The 18122-nt window shown below is 34.6% G+C and overlaps 2 protein-coding genes across 2 annotated transcripts; one reads left to right on the top strand and one right to left on the bottom strand.

Annotated features, from left to right (window-relative positions):
- Positions 1 to 3099: 3099 nt before the first annotated feature.
- LOC147391633 (DNA-directed RNA polymerases II, IV and V subunit 8B-like) lies at positions 3100 to 7253 on the top strand. The gene is made up of 5 exons (XM_086457808.1): positions 3100 to 3132; positions 5121 to 5231; positions 5830 to 5987; positions 6745 to 6839; positions 6962 to 7253. The coding sequence occupies exons 2-5, from the start codon at positions 5159 to 5161 to the stop codon at positions 7071 to 7073; spliced, it is 438 nt and encodes a 145-aa protein (XP_086313934.1). The 5' UTR covers positions 3100 to 3132; positions 5121 to 5158; the 3' UTR covers positions 7074 to 7253.
- Positions 7254 to 8502: 1249 nt separating this feature from the next.
- LOC147391632 (4-coumarate--CoA ligase 2-like) lies at positions 8503 to 16419 on the bottom strand. The gene is made up of 6 exons (XM_086457807.1): positions 15081 to 16419; positions 12186 to 12381; positions 11093 to 11238; positions 9662 to 9729; positions 9465 to 9570; positions 8503 to 8723 (listed from the first exon to the last, which is right to left on the bottom strand). Exons 1-6 carry the CDS (start codon positions 16104 to 16106, stop codon positions 8610 to 8612), a joined length of 1656 nt encoding a protein of 551 aa, XP_086313933.1. The 5' UTR covers positions 16107 to 16419; the 3' UTR covers positions 8503 to 8609.
- Between the last annotated feature and the right edge of the window lie 1703 nt (positions 16420 to 18122).

Raw genomic sequence — 18122 nt, 5'->3', positions numbered from 1 at the left:
GTTGTAATTTCCTTGATTTTTTTATTTATTATCAAAATGACCTTGATTATATTAAAATTAACCAAAAAAATGGGGTATTTATGGGCACTCAAATTTTTGTGTTGAACTACTTCTACTTGCCTTCTATAGACCGACTCATTTCAAACCCCTTCGGATACAACTTAAAAAGTAACTTTTCTAACTTTCAAAAGTTAAAAAGATAAAACGTTTGTTTGGATTAGCTAAAGAGTAATGTTAAAGGCACCCTATTTATTAATAAGGGCAACCCACACCAAAGCCAAATTATTTTGTCTTATATGAGTTAGAAGTTTTGGAATGAGTTGATTTTTGGTGAGGATGACCTTTATGGTGAGGAGATCATCCTCACCAAAAAGCATCCCATTTCGAAACTTCTAACTCTATCAAAATAAGTTTAAGAGTCGTAAATCGTCCATTATTTTTTGTAAACCAGTTTTGATGGATTAGAAGTTTCGGAATAGGCTGATTTTTTACGAGGATGATCTCCTCACCATAGAGATAATCCTTACCAAAAAGCTAGCTCATTTCGAAACCTTTTAACTCATATAAGACAACAAAAAAAAAATGTCTATGGTGGGATGCCCTTGGTAATAATTGGGAGTACCTTTAACATTACTCTTAGTTAAAAAATCTACTTTTAAAAAGTTAAAATTTTAACTTTTCAAAAAGTAAAGAAAAACTACTTTTCTCGATCCGTTTTTTGAATTTCATATCATGGTAAACTTTCTATCCCCTCTTTCTCTTCCTACCATTATTCGTGCAAATCACTTAAAATATCTCTTGTTGTTGGTGGTGGTAATTTTAATGATAGGTTGAAGTAATGAAAACATGTGAATTAATAGATTCGAAAGGAATTAAGATATTGTGTTCAATAAAACACACAAAATCAATTTGAATCAATATATTCAATTGATAAACAAGTAATTATTTGAAGATAAGGTATAAAGTTAAAAAGTAACTAAGAGAGAAAAGATAATTGAATTGATGTATTTCTAATTTACTAAATTTTGTTTTTTGAACTTCTTATATAGATAATTCCATTATAACAACTTATAATTCTTTTAAAATACTAAAAAATAACATTCTTAATATATTTATATCATAATAACAACTTTCTAATCCTATTGCAATTTAATTTGAATATTTATAAGCTCGTCTGATTAGAGTCTAAATAAAAAATAAAAAAATAAATTAGAAACAAACAAGGAATTATACTTCTAGAATAATTATAAAATATAAATTTTACTAGAACTAGAAAGTATAAATCCTACTAAAACTAAAAAAATAAAAACAGACCCTATTAAAATTAGGAAATTACTTAAAATTCTAACTAGAACAGTAGATTTCCTATATCATGGGTTGTGGTGGTGAGAGGGTGGAGATTTAGGGATTTGAATTTGGAGATCGGTTTGATGAAGATTTGATGATAATGGGGTTGAAGTTAGGGTTAGGGTATGAAGGTGACAATAGATAAGGAGAATTGGCGATGTAGGAGTAAAATTGAAAGACACAACTTATTTCTTTTCCAATCTGAAATTTAGATTTCTTCTGATATACCACATCTTCAATGAAATCTAGGTTTCTGTAATTTCTTATTTTGGTGATATTTTTATAGAACTACTATTGGCAATTTCACATCACAACTTTTATTTATTACACCCCTGATTAAAAGGTGAAAAAAAAATAAAAGATTAATGATTAAGAAATAGTAAAATTTGGGGTGCCAATAGAAACTCTTTGTGTCTTTTTTTTTTTGTTCTGTTGTTTAATTTTCTATTTCTTAGATTTATGAAATTAAACAAGCCTAACCCTAGCTGTGAACAACTAATGAAGTTGTTTTGTTACTAAAAGGTGGCATGGGCAATACATGTATCAAAAGGGCTTATTTAAATATTGATCAAAGGATTTTCGTAGATTAGATAGTAAAAAAAATATATTTTTGTAATTTTGAAAGCTAAGCAACATGATTCTAAGGTCATGGGTTGCAATTTTTAGGGTTTTCGACTAAAATGAACTTTGATTATATTAAATTTAAATATAAAAGTGGGGACATTTATGACTACTCAAATTTTGGTGTCGAGCTACTTGTACTCCGTTTTCTCTCATTATAATAGTAAAGATGTTGAAGTAATAATTTAAACCAAACTTTTATAATGTTTCAATGATTTTATTTATTTATTTAATTTTTTGTAACCTAGAGTATCCCCACTTTAGGTGAGACTAGACTACTTGGGGCTGCACACAACTACCCATTCGACATGTGTTACAACAAGTATTCTACCACATTTGTATGGAGGGGCATAGTGAGACTTGAAGGGACGACTTGGGGAGCACACCCAGTTGCGTCTTACCATCTCAACTAACTCCCGATGAGTTGAATGATGTATTTTAATGTTTATTTGAGTGTAATAAATAATTTAAGAAATTGGGGCGTAATAAGTAAAAGTTGGGGTGCCAATAGAAACTTTTTTTTTTCATTGGACTTGTGAGTTGGTTGTTCTGATTGTCGTGTGTCTTTAAATGTGAATTTATTTGAAATCGACCAACTGATTGTCCCTACGTGTCCAATTCTAAAGATTTTTGTCAAAAATTCAATTAGGTATTTTTTTGACTTTATAAAAATAAAGTGTTTACTAAACATACTTTCTAACTTTTTAATCAAATAGACTTTTTCTTTTCAAAATATATACTTTTAAAAGTCATTTTCCTACTTAATTTCTACTTGGTAGTCCCCTTTAAACATGATTTTAAAACTCGTTCGAGATCGAGACGTATCGCCCGAGTTAATTCGATATCGTAGTTGAACGAGACCAACTCAGAAGTCACTTTTTTGATCGAGATTTGATATCTCATCTTCAATTTTTTGATTTTTTGAACGGGATGAGATGTGAAACTGAGTTTTAAAACCATGCTTCTAAATCACCTAAAGAAAGTGGTTATTGACACACCAACTTTTACTTACGTCACACCAACTGTGTGCAAAATTTTTAATGATTTTTTACATAAGAATTGGTGTGGCATTAGTAAAAGTTAGTGTTTCAATAGTAGCTCTCAAGTTAAAACCTTAAACCCTCTTCTTTACTTCAATAGTAGCTCTCCTGCATACGATTTCAGGTAACACTCTCTCTCTCTCTCTCTCTCTCTCTCTCTCTCTCTCACACACACACACACACACACACACACACACAAATATCTTCAATTTCGAGCCAAGAAGCCCTCGTTTTTTCTCTTAAAATGCGTCTTTTAAGACATCAACCCATACGTGATTCAATCCAACCTTTTATTTCACTTTTCAATAAAAAACCATTGATTTTTTTTGCCAAAATTCCATGTATCTTTCTTTGAGGTTTGAAGTAAATGGAATAATAAGGTTGAAGACTGGTTTGAAAGATGAAAAATCAAGGATTGAAGACGGTTTTTTGAGAAAAAAATAAAATAAAATTAGGGTTTTTGGTACAGATTTCATAGAGACTTGTATGCTCTGATTAGGATTTTTTTAAGAGAATTGATATTGCCACACTAACTTTTACTAATGCCACACCAATTCCTTTGTAAATTACCAAAGAATTGCACACAGTTAATAGGATTTTTCAAGTCCAATTTACCTTCCAAACGAATCAGATATCTGATAAGTTCATTTGATTCGAATTTAGATGTTGAGATATAATATTAATATAGATTTTGAATTCAGATAACAAATTGTTTTTTTTTGGATTTGGATTCAAATATGGGTTATATTTGATTCAACTAACATCCGTTTACAAGTCAGTTTTGCAGACGTGACTCTTCACCTTTTTAATCTCTCACTCATTTGAGCCAGCACTCTTTGGTGTTGTTGGAATTTGGTTTCCTGTAATCAGATTTTTTAATTTCTTTTAATTCCTTTTGTTTTAAATTCAATTAATGTTTTCTTAGGTCGAAGTTGCAATTTGAAGATTGTTTTATAAGATATATTTTCCTAGTGGAGTTTCGATTTTCTAAGGTCTAGTTCATATTCTGTTAGTTTGTTAAAAGAAATGAGGATGCTCTAGACTCAGTATTGTTCCTACCCTCATACGTAGGGCACATTAGCTCCTCCATCACTCGCTCATGAGGGTGTCTGGCCCTTGTTCCTTTTTTTTTTTTTTTTTCTTTTGATCGATAAAGATAATTTTATTAAGGGAAAGAACAACAAGGGGGGTCGAGAAGACCAACCCAAAACAAAGGAAGGAAACAAAGCAAAAATGCAAAACAACAAAGGAAAAGCAACACAATTATCACGATAACGAACAAACCCTATCCCATTCCACAACAAAATCTTCACTTCTTCGTAAGGGGCCTTTGGCATCTTTCTTGCCAGTGGTATGTTCATGAATGTGGTCTCTAACCAACATTGCTAAGTTCTTATGTGCTTTTTTCTGTGAACTATCACCATGTCATTGTCTCATGTACGTTATCTGGTGTCGTGGTCCAATGTAGGACAACCTAAATTTGTTTGATTCTAAGGTGGTTCGACTTTGAGAAGGGTGGTGGAAAGGGTTAATTAGGTGGTTATGAAGGTCAAGAAAAATTATTGAAAGGATTATTTATTTATTTTTTTAAATATTATTGTAGCAAAAATAAAAATTTTAAAATCACCATTGGCTATATGTTGAAAGAATAAATGCAAAATTTTGCAATTTCTGTTGGAATCCGTTACTGTTGGCTTGATTTGCATCCCGCATTACAGTTTGTGTTGTCATTCTCTCTTGGTCACTTCAGAATTATTTATACCTCCTATGAACTTCCTAGACATCTGAAAATGCAATTTTTTTTCCATTCGTACCTTGGGGATGAAATCATTTGCTGAAGCTAATAATAGCAGCATCAGATTCTTTGTGGGGGGGCTCATTGTTAAGTAATGCCTTCTTGTAACCATTAGTTTCAATATGGTTTTTACACGGTTACACTGCCTGATAACATTATTGTTGAACCTAGCTATATTATGTCACTAACAACAAGCATTCTTAACTACCACGAGGACATTGTGACTGCATAGTATGTTTTTCAACATTTTTATGTCATTTGAAGCTTATTGTTGGAAATGGCGGGTCATTTATAATCGTAATTGCTTATTTCTGCAGGTGAATTGTGATTGTTAAGGGTTAACTTTGCAGAAAGAATGGTTGAGCTTCTTTTTGAGGATATTTTCACTTTGACTCGGTTGGACCCAGATGGTAAAAAGTTCGATAAAGGTATTTTGAATGCTTTTTGACTCGTTAAATTATTGTGAGATATAACCAAAAAAGGTAGAAAAAAAAAAAACAATTGAAATGTTTATCGAGCCGCAACCATTTTTGTTTATTTTTTTTAATCCTATTAAACTTGAGCAGGTAAAAGGTAAAGCAATTGGATTATCATGTCAAGCTTGGATTAGTATTTCAGAAGTTACTATACGTTTTACACTTTTACTTGTCATGTCTTATTTTGTGTTTCAAGAATCTGTTTGTTAGAGGATTGGTAAGATCTTTCGAAGTTTTGTTTCTCTGTTTCAAATTCAAGTCAAGTTAGAGTCGATTTTTCAAAGGTAGAACTCTATAAAGACCGGTATGCATGCTTCAGTTATATCCTGGTAACGCTTGTACTTGAATATCTAAGCTTTGGTAGATTTATTTATTTAATGACGTTTATCTATAACCTTATTATAAGAAAATAATTATTTATAGCCCAACTCTATATTGATGCTAAAACTTGCTTTTTTATCAATAAAATTTCATAATACATAAAGGCGTTCCCTTTGTATATTTTCTCCCAAATTTTGAGCTAACGATGTTTGCTTACGTGTTTGTTTAGTTTCTCGTATTGAGGCACGAAGTGAGCAGTTCGATATGTACATGCAGCTAGATGTTAATACAGAGATATATCCTCTCAACATTGGAGAGAAATTCACTATGGTATTAGCTCCTACGCTAAGTTTGGACGGAACTCCTGACACTGGCTACTTTATGCCGGTAATCTGCTCGCCACCGTAGTCTATGATTCATTCTCTTGTAGAAATGTGGTTGTGAAAGATTTAACCTGATATCTTTTTCTCGTTGAAGTTATTATTTCTCTTATCATTTAATGAGGCTTCTCTAATGCTCTATCTTGGGTTGCACATAGTATTGGGGCAATGGCACCTAGATATTACCCTTGATCATACTAATGATGTGAGTAGTTTGAATATAGTGATGCTTAGGGCTTAAAATGGGTCGGATTTGGGCCAGATCCGATTTTTTATTCGGATTCTATTGGCTAAAACCATATTCAAACCATTTTGCTTTCACTAAATCCGGATCTGACCCGACCGAATTACTTGATTTGGGTTAGTCGGTTGGATAATTTCGGACCGTTTGACATATTTTTGCTATATTTCTTTTCTAATTGCTATACTATTCTATTTTACTATTATAATTCTTTTATTTTATAAGAATTCATGTTATATTAAAGTAGTTGGAAAAAGATATTTTGAAAAACTTAAAAATATAATTTTCAAAGCAATACATCATTCGGATCTAGGCAGATATAGGGATGATTCCGTATTTGACTCAGATCAAGGGACATCAACCCATATTCGACCCATTTTTTATGTGGGTCTTCTACTTCAAGGGTCCAAACCCGCTAAATTTGGCTTTGGATCACTCCCAAAATCCGACCCATTTCATGCCCTAGTGGCGCTTTGCTAATATTAGTGATGTCGTAACAACTTAGTTGTTGAACATCATACAGGGAGCGAGAAAGTCACTTGCAGACAAATTCGAGTATGTTATGCATGGGAAGCTGTACAGGATATCAGAGGAAGGTTCAGGAATCAATGTTAAAGTGTACGTTTCTTTGAACATATACTTGTTGTAAATAATTTTTTCCTTTGACCTCAATTTGGTTTTAGATATTTCGCTTCAAAATTCTGTATTTTCATTGTCCCTGTTTTTCTTTTTCGGCTCAGGGAGATGTACGCTTCATTTGGTGGACTTCTAATGTTGCTGAAGGGAGACCCCTCCAATGCTGCCCACTTTGAGTTAGATCAGAGGTTGTTCCTCCTGATGAGGAAAGTTTGAGGCATATATATCCGTTCCTTCAATTGTATGTCTCCCTTCATCCTCTTTTCTCTGTTGACAACTTGAATGAAATGAGTTCCATTGTATGCCTCCATGGGGAATGTTTGCTAGTCTGACTTTGTGACAGTGATTCTGTTTTATCTAAGAAAATCATCTACGTATTTCTGTTTTAGAGTACAACACTACCTCTTTATCTCACATGTGGACGGAAATTGAAACATTGGATCTATTGACTCTTTTCTTGATATTCTACCAGACTTTTGTCCAGTTGAAAAAAAAAAATTAGTGGATCAGATGGGTCAGTCGTACAATAGGGTAGATTTGGTGCTTGGGTGATAAGATTTGAATGATGGACTCACCATGCTCTTCTGTTTATAGGTTGGATTCTTACACGTGACCTTTAATATGAAACACTGGGTTGGGTCACTACTTAATTGATGGGTAGGATTTAATCTAAATCATTGGATCCGATATTGATGTTTGAGATATTTCAGTGTGTAGGCTTGTTTGTGGTTAAGAAGTCATCTGTTGAATTGATATTCCATGTTCTGGGGAAACCATGAATGTATCCAGAGTTAGTTCAATGATGACTACAAGAACATCAACAAAGTTTTGTGCCCAAATCTTTGGGATTGGCTAAACTAATCTTGTTCTTACATTCCACTTTATCAAAAGCCAAGTCTTTTGTTATTATGAGAGATTTCATATCTGTTTTCAATGTCGTCTCCATTCAAGTTCTTTTTTGTCTTCTTCATGCTTTGGGACCATCAACTTGAATATTTCTTCTAACTAAGGCTGTCATTTTAGCTAGGGGGCGCAACTTGGTTCTGTCTGGGGTCAAGTTAGAACTGAACCGACATAGGCCAGTTCCATCAAATAGGAACCAGAGCTGAACCAAATTGGCCCATAGAATCGAATCAAACCAAAATAAGGTCGGTTTGGTTCAGCTTGGTTTTATAACTTTATTGGGTTGCCAATATCCCATAAACCTTAAACATGAAATTTCATATAATGAGTTATTAACCTATGAGTCATGCTGGAGTGACCTCAAGACTGTACCTCATATCTCACTTTCCCGACATGGAAGTGTGTTGGAACCATGATACATTGTATCATTGCATATAGGGTTTCTAAACACTTTCATGTCGGGAAAGTGAGATATGAGTACAATCTTGAGGTCACTTCAGCATTACTCTTAATCTATTCATAAAAAAAGTCATTAACCTATCCTAACTCCTAAAAAGTAGTAAGTCATTAAAGGTTAGGGTCTCGGTTTGATTTGATTCAGTTCTATACAAGCCTTGAACCAAGAACCGAACAAAATTGATTCTGAACCACAACTTATTCCAAATTGAACCAAACCAACCCAAAACTATTGATTTGTAAGGTGAGTAGAGCGAGTTAATGGCTTATGATCAACAACTATCTGTACAATACAATTTCAGATTCTCGGTATCTTTGTTATCTTAGTTATGGTCAGACCAGAATAATACTAAACAATTTGGGACAGAGAATGATAGTACAAGCAAGCAACATTTAGGAACCTGAAGCCAATTTGGCTCTAAGAACTCTTCTTAGAATCTTTCCTGAAGGAGACTTTGGAATAGCAAGTATGAAGTAGACCTTGTGAAGTCTTTTGTAAAACACCACCTGTTCACACAAAACCACTCGCACCGAATTAGTTAACATGAAGGTGTTCCAGCTTATCCCAGAACTCAAAGCTGTGCCTTGTGTGGTGTTAATCTTGGAAATGACAGGCATGTCCTAGCATCCAAACATTCTGGTACACCCCCATTGGAGAGATGTCCCACCACGCCAAACCCGTCTCAATTGAGGCGTTGATGGGCCACCTATGTGACTCGGTTCCTAGGTTTCCATGGAGGATTGATCAACTAGACGACACTTCTACCAGAAGTTTTCACATTGGTAGATATGATTAGTTGCAATAAAATAATTTAGTTATGTTATAAAATGGTTGGTTGGCATTCGATGACTCATGAAGAAAAAGAAGATATCCAGACCATTAAAATACAAAATCCAACAATCGAGATAAAACACAGATTTTGAGGATAAGTCATGTATATCTTGGACCTTCATAAATTTGGATAATTCAAGAGGTGGTCATGAAATGTGTGTAAATTACAAAACCACCCCCAAAGAATTGTATTTTTTGAGTTGTGGTATTAGGATACTTTAGGGGAAAAAAATGCTAAAATGATAAACATTACAAAGGATACTTGAAAAACAGTTTTTTTTTTTTTTTAATATGTTTTAAATTCTCATGTTAAAGAGACACAACAAATGATATTGTAATTTTTTTTTGAAAAATAATTATCATTAGTAAAAATAAATGGTGAAAAAAACAACAAAGTCTTATCCCAAAGAACTAACCTGTTTGGCTATGAATTCTTTAATGGCCTCCTCAGTAAGCTCAAAATCATCCCGCGATGGGACGACAAATGCGACAGGAACTTCACCAGCAACAACATCTTTTTGACTGTAATCGACAAAAGAAAAAATTAATTACGTGTAGCTTTCAATTTCAAGTGGTGCTTAATTATTAAGTTAATTTGAGGGCTTTTAATTACGGCACGACGGCTGCATCTGAAATTGATGGATGGCTTAGAAGTAGGGCCTCAAGCTCGGCTGGTGGTACCTATGCACACAAAATGAAATTATGTTTATAGCGAAGGGGTGATATAGTCATTAATGTACATTAGCATCTGGTTATAGGGTCTTGTAAGGCTGGTAATGGATCGGATCAAACCCAGATCTAATCTGTTGAGATCCAAAACTTCATATCTGGATCGAATTTGGGTTTCAACAAGGATCCAACTTGGTACCGTAGTCGATTGGTTCAATAAAATGTGAGAAAGTATGTAATTATAGATAAATGAAGTTGATTTACAATATGTATATAAATGGGATTTGATCTGATCCAGATTGATCTGATGTTACTAGATTGAATTTGGTCACTAGCATTGAGATCCTATAAAACCCAATCTCACAAGGTCCAATTCAAAACGGATAATTTTTACAATTAGAAAAATAAAAGGGAAAATTACTTAAAGGACCCTCGTGGAGGAATTTGTTTCTAAATAATCCTAAGTTTAGGCAGTAATAGTTCATTTAGTAAACTTTTATTTTCTTAACAGTCCCTTGACCTCATTTCTCACGATTAAATGCGTTAACCGTTTAAATTCATTGTTCTCATCTAAAAAATTGAATTTTTGGCATCTAAATCAAATTTCTGAGACTTCAACCTGTCAAAAAGAATTTAAGAAGGAAGAAGAAGCCATTTTCAAGGGATTTTTTAAAAATATTTTGAAGATGTATATAAAAAATTAGGATTTTTCACTTCTTTTAATAATTTTTAGATGAAAATTGACCAAGAATGATTCTTTTGGATTGAAATCATCTAAATAAGTTGTTATATCAAGTTTTTAGTTAATCTGTTCATATATTTTAGTTGAAAAAACTTGAAAATTGAAAATGAGTGAATTTTACCAACGTCGAATTCAATAGTAAAAATTGTAAACTCGACAGTAAATAAAAAAGTGGTGAGTTTGACAATAACAAGGGACCATTTAGAAAAGAAAATTTTACTGAATGTCGTGTCAAGCTACCACCTAAAATTTAGGGACTATTTTAGAAAGAAGTCCCTTCGTGCGGATCGTTTAAGTATTTTTTCCAAAATAAAATAATGAGGTACCGTCCCCACCCCAACATGGTTTAAAGCTAAACTGAATATTTGTACTTAAATCCAAAAATGGGTTATAAGTAGGGGTCTCAATAGGTACCCATTTAACCTGAACCGGAACCGATGGGCAGTTGTGCACACATTTTTATTGGAATCAATTAGAATCGGGTCTCTTTGAACCGAATCGATTGAGAACCAAAAACCAACAATTTCAGATTTCCATTGGCAACCCCTACTGATAAATAACAAATCTTTATTGGAATACTGGTTCAATAATCTGATTTTTAAAATAAAATGTAAATCATAAAAGGAAGAATACCTGAAAACCTTTGACTTTGATGAGTTCTTTCAGTCTGTCTACAATGAAAACCTCATCATCATCATCGACGTAGCCGATATCTCCAGTGTGGAGCCAACCCTCCACATCAATTGTAGTTGATGTTGCATCTGTGTTGTTTAGATATCCTATAATTAGGTGACAAAAAAGTATCATAAATATATCAGCTCTGTACAACACATTTTCTACTAAAGTATCACATAATTACAATTTGTCTTAGTTACAATATGATTTAATTTTTTTTTGTTTTTTCTTCAAAAAACTATAATCCATCTTCTTTCCAACCAATAAAGTTCCAGAATACATGGCCTACTTTAAGTTCAAATATATATTTTGTATAAAAACTTGAAGAACTTTATGTAATAATATCTTGTTAGGTGTATATTTTCCTTCACTCTTAGGTGTGTCATACCCTAATCAAGTCCCGTGACCCTCTTATATTCATAATTCTTTCCTTCTCCAACAGGTCAGTCTTTTGGGGTAAATGGTTTGTCAACATGATATCAGGGCGTTGATTCGTATAGTTCACGGAATCGAATCTTTCCACCCTTATAGGTGAGGGGGAGTGTCGAGTGTATATTTTCAACTATTTACAATATAAATATATAAATAACAAAATCAGTTTTTGATTTGATATGATTTTTTCTTTTTTAACTTATGGGGGTATCCACACCCTTTGGGTGAGACTAATCCCATGGTCACACACACACCCACACCCACCGCCCCCTTGAAAAGTCCTATGTGCAACTGGTTGAGTCAAGGGTTAATTGTACCCTGGAGGGTGGCCCCAAGGAATCATAACTTCATGGGGTTTCGAACACTTGACTTACAATTCCTTAGGAGCTTATCAAGGCTCAGCTTGCCACTAGACCAACCCTTTGGGGTTAAATCAGTTTTTAATATACCCATGATACTTATCATGAAAAATCGATTTGATTTCGATTAATTCTTTTTTAGAGTTCTTAAATTTTGAGAATGGCGCTCTAGGGTAAGACTACATTTCACTAGTCGGATGTAAGTTCGGACACCCCTCTCATAAAAAAAAAGAAGAAGAAAAAAGATAAGAGGGCTTGACCTTTCATAATTTGAGGTCCACGGATGCAAATCTCCCCAGGTTGGTTGTGCCAAAGAGAGAAACCAGTTTTTGGATCAACAATCTTGAGTTCCAAATTCCTGGTCACTCCCCCGCATGAGCCAGACTTACTTGGAAAGGGTTGCTTTGCAAATCCCAGGCACATTGACATCACCCCTGCTTCTGTCATCCCATAAACCTGAAAGGAAAAAAAAAAAACTTTTGAACCATTATAACTAACTCCATTTTTTTCTTCAATGAAAAATAAAATTATATTATTAGAAAAGTAAAATCATAGTTTCAAAATTCGTCAAGTCAACTCGATTGGATTTTGAGGTGATTCATCCCGACAACTCGATGGAATGAACTATGTCAAGTCCAATCGTTGAGTTTCTTACTTGCCTTGATGCATTTTGATGTAACTCCCTTTATTTTTCAACTTGATACCTCTTGTACTTCAATTGTTGTTTTTCTTTGAGTTACTTCAAAACTAGCTCCTCAAGTTTTAGTCATTCAAAATTTTGTTAGTGTTTATTTATTTCTCATCAAATGAATGACATTTTTCTAGTTATTTTTATAATTATATAATTATAGGGAAATACTAACATCCAAGATCTCATGGAGATGTTAGCATTGTCTAAAACTTTCTTTTTCGAAAAATGTTGAAATGACAAAAAGTATTTATTGCGATTCTCACAAGTATGACGTGGGATGTGCACATAACCATAGATGTGTTTCCTCGCGATACGAGTAAAAATCATTTACGGTTATGTATGCATGTCCACGTAAGAATTGTGAGAATCACAATAAATACTGTGTCACCCCAGCACGACTTTTTTTTTTTCCAATAATACTCCTAGGGTATGTTTGATTGCACATGGAAAATAGGGTGGAAAATCAATTTCTATGGAAAATAATATTTTTCAAGTGTTTGATTGCACATGGAAATGGAAATTTATTTTCCACCTCAATCAAAAAGTCCACCAAAACATGGATTTCACTTTCCCACCCATATGGGTGGGAAAGTGAAATCCATCCATATTTTCCATCTCCAATTTTTTCAAACTCATATCTTCTTCTTCACCACCACCATTACACTAACCTCGTCATCGTCACCATCACCATCACCGTCGTCGTTGCCTTCACCGTCGCTGTCATCACCATCTCCGACCACCTTTTCTCTCTGTCTCTGTCTCTCTCTCTCGCTTCTTCTCCTTCTCCATCCCTCACCTCCGCCACCACCACCACCACCACCACCACCATGTTCTCCCCTCATCTTCTTACTCACTTACCTCCGTCGCCATCGCCACCACCGCTATCGCCACCACCACCACCACCACCATCGCCACCGCCGCTATTGCCACCACCGCCACTTATCTTCTTCCTCTCCCCCTTCTCTCATCTTTCTTTCTCCTCCTCCTCTCCTTCTTTTTCTTTTTTCTCATTTAATTTTCCCATGATTTTATCCAAGTAAAATCAAACAATAAAATTTGATTTTCCAACCTTACCTATTTTCCATCACAATTTTTCCATGGATTTCAAATTCCATGGAAAGTTACTTTCCATACAATCAAACATACCCTTAATTTTGTCTTTTGATGAAAAAGACAAAAATATATTAATCTTTTATACAATAAATACATTTATTATGATATTAATAAATGCATTGATTATATTAGCATTGATTGTCAAAGCCTTTTCTACAATATATATATATATATATATAATATATATAATTCAAAATGCTTAAATGCTCATCATATTTATCATGTAAACAAACATTTATAGTATAAAAAATCAATACACCCTTGTTTCACTAAAAGACAAAACGAGGAGGAGTATTATTGAAAAAAAAAATTGTTGGACAATGCTAACGTCCCCATAACTATATATATGTATTTGTGTAACGAGGTGATCCCTGTGTTAGTGGGCGGGCCCAATTTGGTCCATTGGGCTTTGCTCGACCCAAATTACCAACCTTATTCGACATGACTAATCCTCGAACAACATGCACTATCCCACCCTGTCATTTGAAGCCAATTAAGTAGCCAGGCATATAGAGATTCAAAGTCACGACTTAGAGAGCACACTTAATCGCTTCTTATCATCTCAAGTAATCCCCGATGGGCAAATCTTATTACTATTACTCAAACAAACATTTACATATTTGTCCATAAGCCAAATCGAAAATTTACTGTAGGAATTTTTGTTTCCATTGTATCATTTGATCTACGCACCAGAACTAATACATCTTATTACAGTACTTCCTACCTAATACTCTCTACACTTACACTTGAAGCTTCCTTTGGAACCATCAAGAGGCGCGCTTCTCACTCTAGCTACTCTACTCTACTAAAGCTACTAATAATGAGGACGTTTCCCCCCCTAACCCCCTTGGGGGAGTAGATACCTAATAGCTGAGCCTCCTTAGAGAGGCCTTTTAGAGCATTAAATCGCAAGTTTACACTCACTTAATACCCACCCACGTATGGGGCTTTGAACTCGCATTCTGGATATATCAAATATGGGCTTACAACGCATTCTGCTAATAGAGTAGGTCGGACCTTTACTCTATTCCTTTGGCAAGGAATAATGGTCCGATGAGGGAAGGGGTGACCCCCTTTAACACTTCCTCTGTTGTCAGGTCCCTTCTGAAAACTCTATCTATTCTCGTGTGGATGACAAACAAATCAATATTTCTTGCTTTCGATAGAATTCCTAGTCAATTTTGTCTCTATTTTTTACTATCTAAACGTAATCAAATTATTAATGATCGGTCCAAACCGAGAAATAACCCCACATGTGCGAAATTATAAAAAAAAAATCTCGTTTAAGATCAAACAATCCCATCAAATTAAATCTCTAGCCAAGTTTTAAACTAAGTTTAAAAACATTTACCTGTCCAAAAATCGCTTGAGGGAGTCGATTCCTGAGTGCCTCATCGAGCTCCTTCCCAACTGGGGCCGCCCCTGACATGACTATCCGAATCGAGCTCAAATCGAAGCTCTCAACCATTGGATTATTCACCAATGCCAAAACCAACGGTGGAACAATCGGGGCCACTGAAACCCGATACTTCTGGATCCATTCCAACATTGTCCCAATCTTAAACTTTTCCATTAACAAGATTCCAACTCCAGCTCTCAATGAACATAGAAGAACACATTTCAAACAGAATTTATGAAACAAAGGAAGAACACATAGAACAATGTCATCTGATCTCAAATATAAAGTAGGGTTCTCTCCATCAACAACTTGAGCAACAGTGGTGATCATGCTTTTATGGGTCAAGATCACACCTTTGGAGAATCCAGTTGTTCCTGAAGAGAAGGGGAGAACAACTGGGTCGTCGGGATCGATTGAAACAGATTCAATTTCACTTTCTTTGGAGTTGGAAATTACAGAGAAATGTAGACAATTTTCTGGTGGATCATCGATGGTTATTACTGTTAAATCTTCTCCAATTTTCGGGAAATTCTCGGTCGGATCTTGGAGTTTTTCGACGAATTGCGATTGGGTGATTATGATTCTTGCACCAGAAGCAGAGAATTGTTTAAAGATATCTGATGGAGGGTAGAAAGGATTTGATGTGGTGGTTATGGCGCCGAGCATCGAAGCACCCATGAAAGAGAAGACAAATTCGGGACAGTTTTGGAGGAGAATCATGATCACATCACCTTTCTTGATGCCTAGATTTGATAGACCAATGGCTGTTTTCTTGCTAATGAGATGAGTTTCGGCGAAAGTGTAGGTTTTGCCATTAGAAGCTGTGATCAAACAAGTTCTTTCGGAGAATTCGGAGACTTTTTCGAAGCAATATGAGTGGAGAGAGAGGTTATTAGAGATGGGGATGTTTGGAAGTTTTGATCGAAAGATGAAGGTTTTGGAAGATTGATTTTCTATCTCAGAAGTAGTAGAAGTCATGGCGGTTGTTAGTGAGATTGAGAAAAACAGAGGATTGAAAATTAAGTTGAAATTGAAACTGAAACTTAATTCTATTAAAGACCCAAAAGTTTCTATTGTTATAGGAATTGAAATGTGATGGAAGAGATGTTAAAGAGCTTAAAAAAATTGAAATTGAGATGAACCCAAGTGTTAGAATTGAAAATTGAGACTGAAAACAGAGGATTGAAAATTAAGTTGAAATTGAAACTGAAACTTAATTCTATTAAAGACCCAAAAGTTTCTATTGTTAAAAAAATTGAAATGTGCTGGAAGAGATGTCAAAGAGCTTAAAAAAATTGAAATTGAGATGAACCCAAGTGTTAGAATTGAAAATTGAGATTGAAAACAGAGGATTGAAAATGAAGTTGACATTGAAACATGTTTGGGTGATATATTAGACATACCCTCCATGTTTGGAGAATATTGGAGATACCCCTATTTGTTTTTCAAACTGATGACAAGCCCCCATTATTCTCATTCTTTGCTGATAGACTATTAGAAAATGACTTAAGGGTATGTTTGATTGCACATGGAAAATAGGGTGGAAAATCAATTTCCATGGAAAATGAAAATTTTCAAGTGTTTAATTGCACATGAAAATGGAAATTCATTTTCCACCCCAATTAAAAAGTCCACCAAAATATGGATTTCACTTTCTCACCCATATGGGTGGGAAAGTGAAATTCACCCATATTTTTCATCCCCAATTTTTTTTCACTCATATCTTCTTCTTTCCTATCACCACCACCACCATTACACTAACCTCGTCGTCATCGTCGTCGTCACCGTCTCCGTCTCTATCATCACCATCTCCCGCCAGCTTCTCTCTCTTCTTCTCCTTCTTCTCCATCCCTCACCTCCTCCTCCGCCACTACCACCACCACGTTTTCCTCACATTTTCATCATCATCTTCTTCCTCACTTACCTCCGTCGCCACCACCATCACCATTACGTTCTCCCTTCTTCTTCCTCACTTACCTCCACCGTTATCATTGCCGTCGCCACCGCCACACCACCGTCTCCGTCGCTGTCGCCGCCACCGCCGCCACATCCTCCCCCCTCCCTCTTCCTCCTCATCTTCTCTTTTTCTTTTTTCTCATATTTTTTCCATAATTTTATCCAAGTAAAATCAATCAATGGATTTGATTTTCCAACCCTACCTATTTTCCACCACTATTTTTTCATGAATTTCAAATTTCATGGAAAATCACTTTCCATGCAATCAAACATACCCTAAATGTCCTCAATTTAATCTCCAGTAAAAAACCCATATTATTATTATTTGAAAATCCCTTGTCATAATTTTTTATTTCTCAAACCCAATCCTAAGGTTGAAAATATAATATGCTTCAAACCAAATTTCAAGGAAAAATAAGATTTTTGGGAGAGTAAAACATAAAAGAATTTTGAGGTAAAAATCGAAGGACTTTTTACAAAGGGTCAAGGTAAGGTTGAAAATAAAGGATAAAATAATGAAATTGAACAGATTGAAAGAAATTTACCGTAAAGGTTAATAGTAGATTTTGGGAGAAAAATTAAGGCCTTTTGATTAGAGACGAAAGATGGGGGTATGTTGGTTATTTAGAATTAGTGTGTAAGAGAAGAACAAGGACAAAGATAAGGGAGCATATCATCAGTTTGAAAAACAGGGTTTATCAAATATTTACCTAAAAGTGAAGGGGTATGCATAAATCACCCTAAAAATATGTGAATAGATCCAACGAGACTGGACAATTGTTGTCAACTCTCGCCTGCGTATCATTTAAATCCTGTACACCCGGTAGTTTGTTTCCTTATCTTTATTGATTTATTAAAACTTAGCCCCATCTTTGTCAACCAAAACAAAGAAAATCAGATTGATTGGTAATTTCTAGCCATCTGATTCATCATTTTCAATAAAAATGCTTTGTATAAAAATGGCCAAAGTCAATGGCTAAAAAACATCCATTACACTGTGCATACACTTACTTGCATTTGAATTGAGAGAAATGAGGA

The sequence above is a fragment of the Akebia trifoliata genome, chromosome 11, assembly GCF_017979445.1.
Source record: "Akebia trifoliata isolate Shusen 1 chromosome 11, ASM1797944v1, whole genome shotgun sequence".
Taxonomy (NCBI): Eukaryota; Viridiplantae; Streptophyta; class Magnoliopsida; order Ranunculales; family Lardizabalaceae; genus Akebia; species Akebia trifoliata.
The sequence above is the reverse complement of the archived record's forward strand: the minus strand, read 5'-3'. Positions and strand labels throughout refer to the sequence as shown.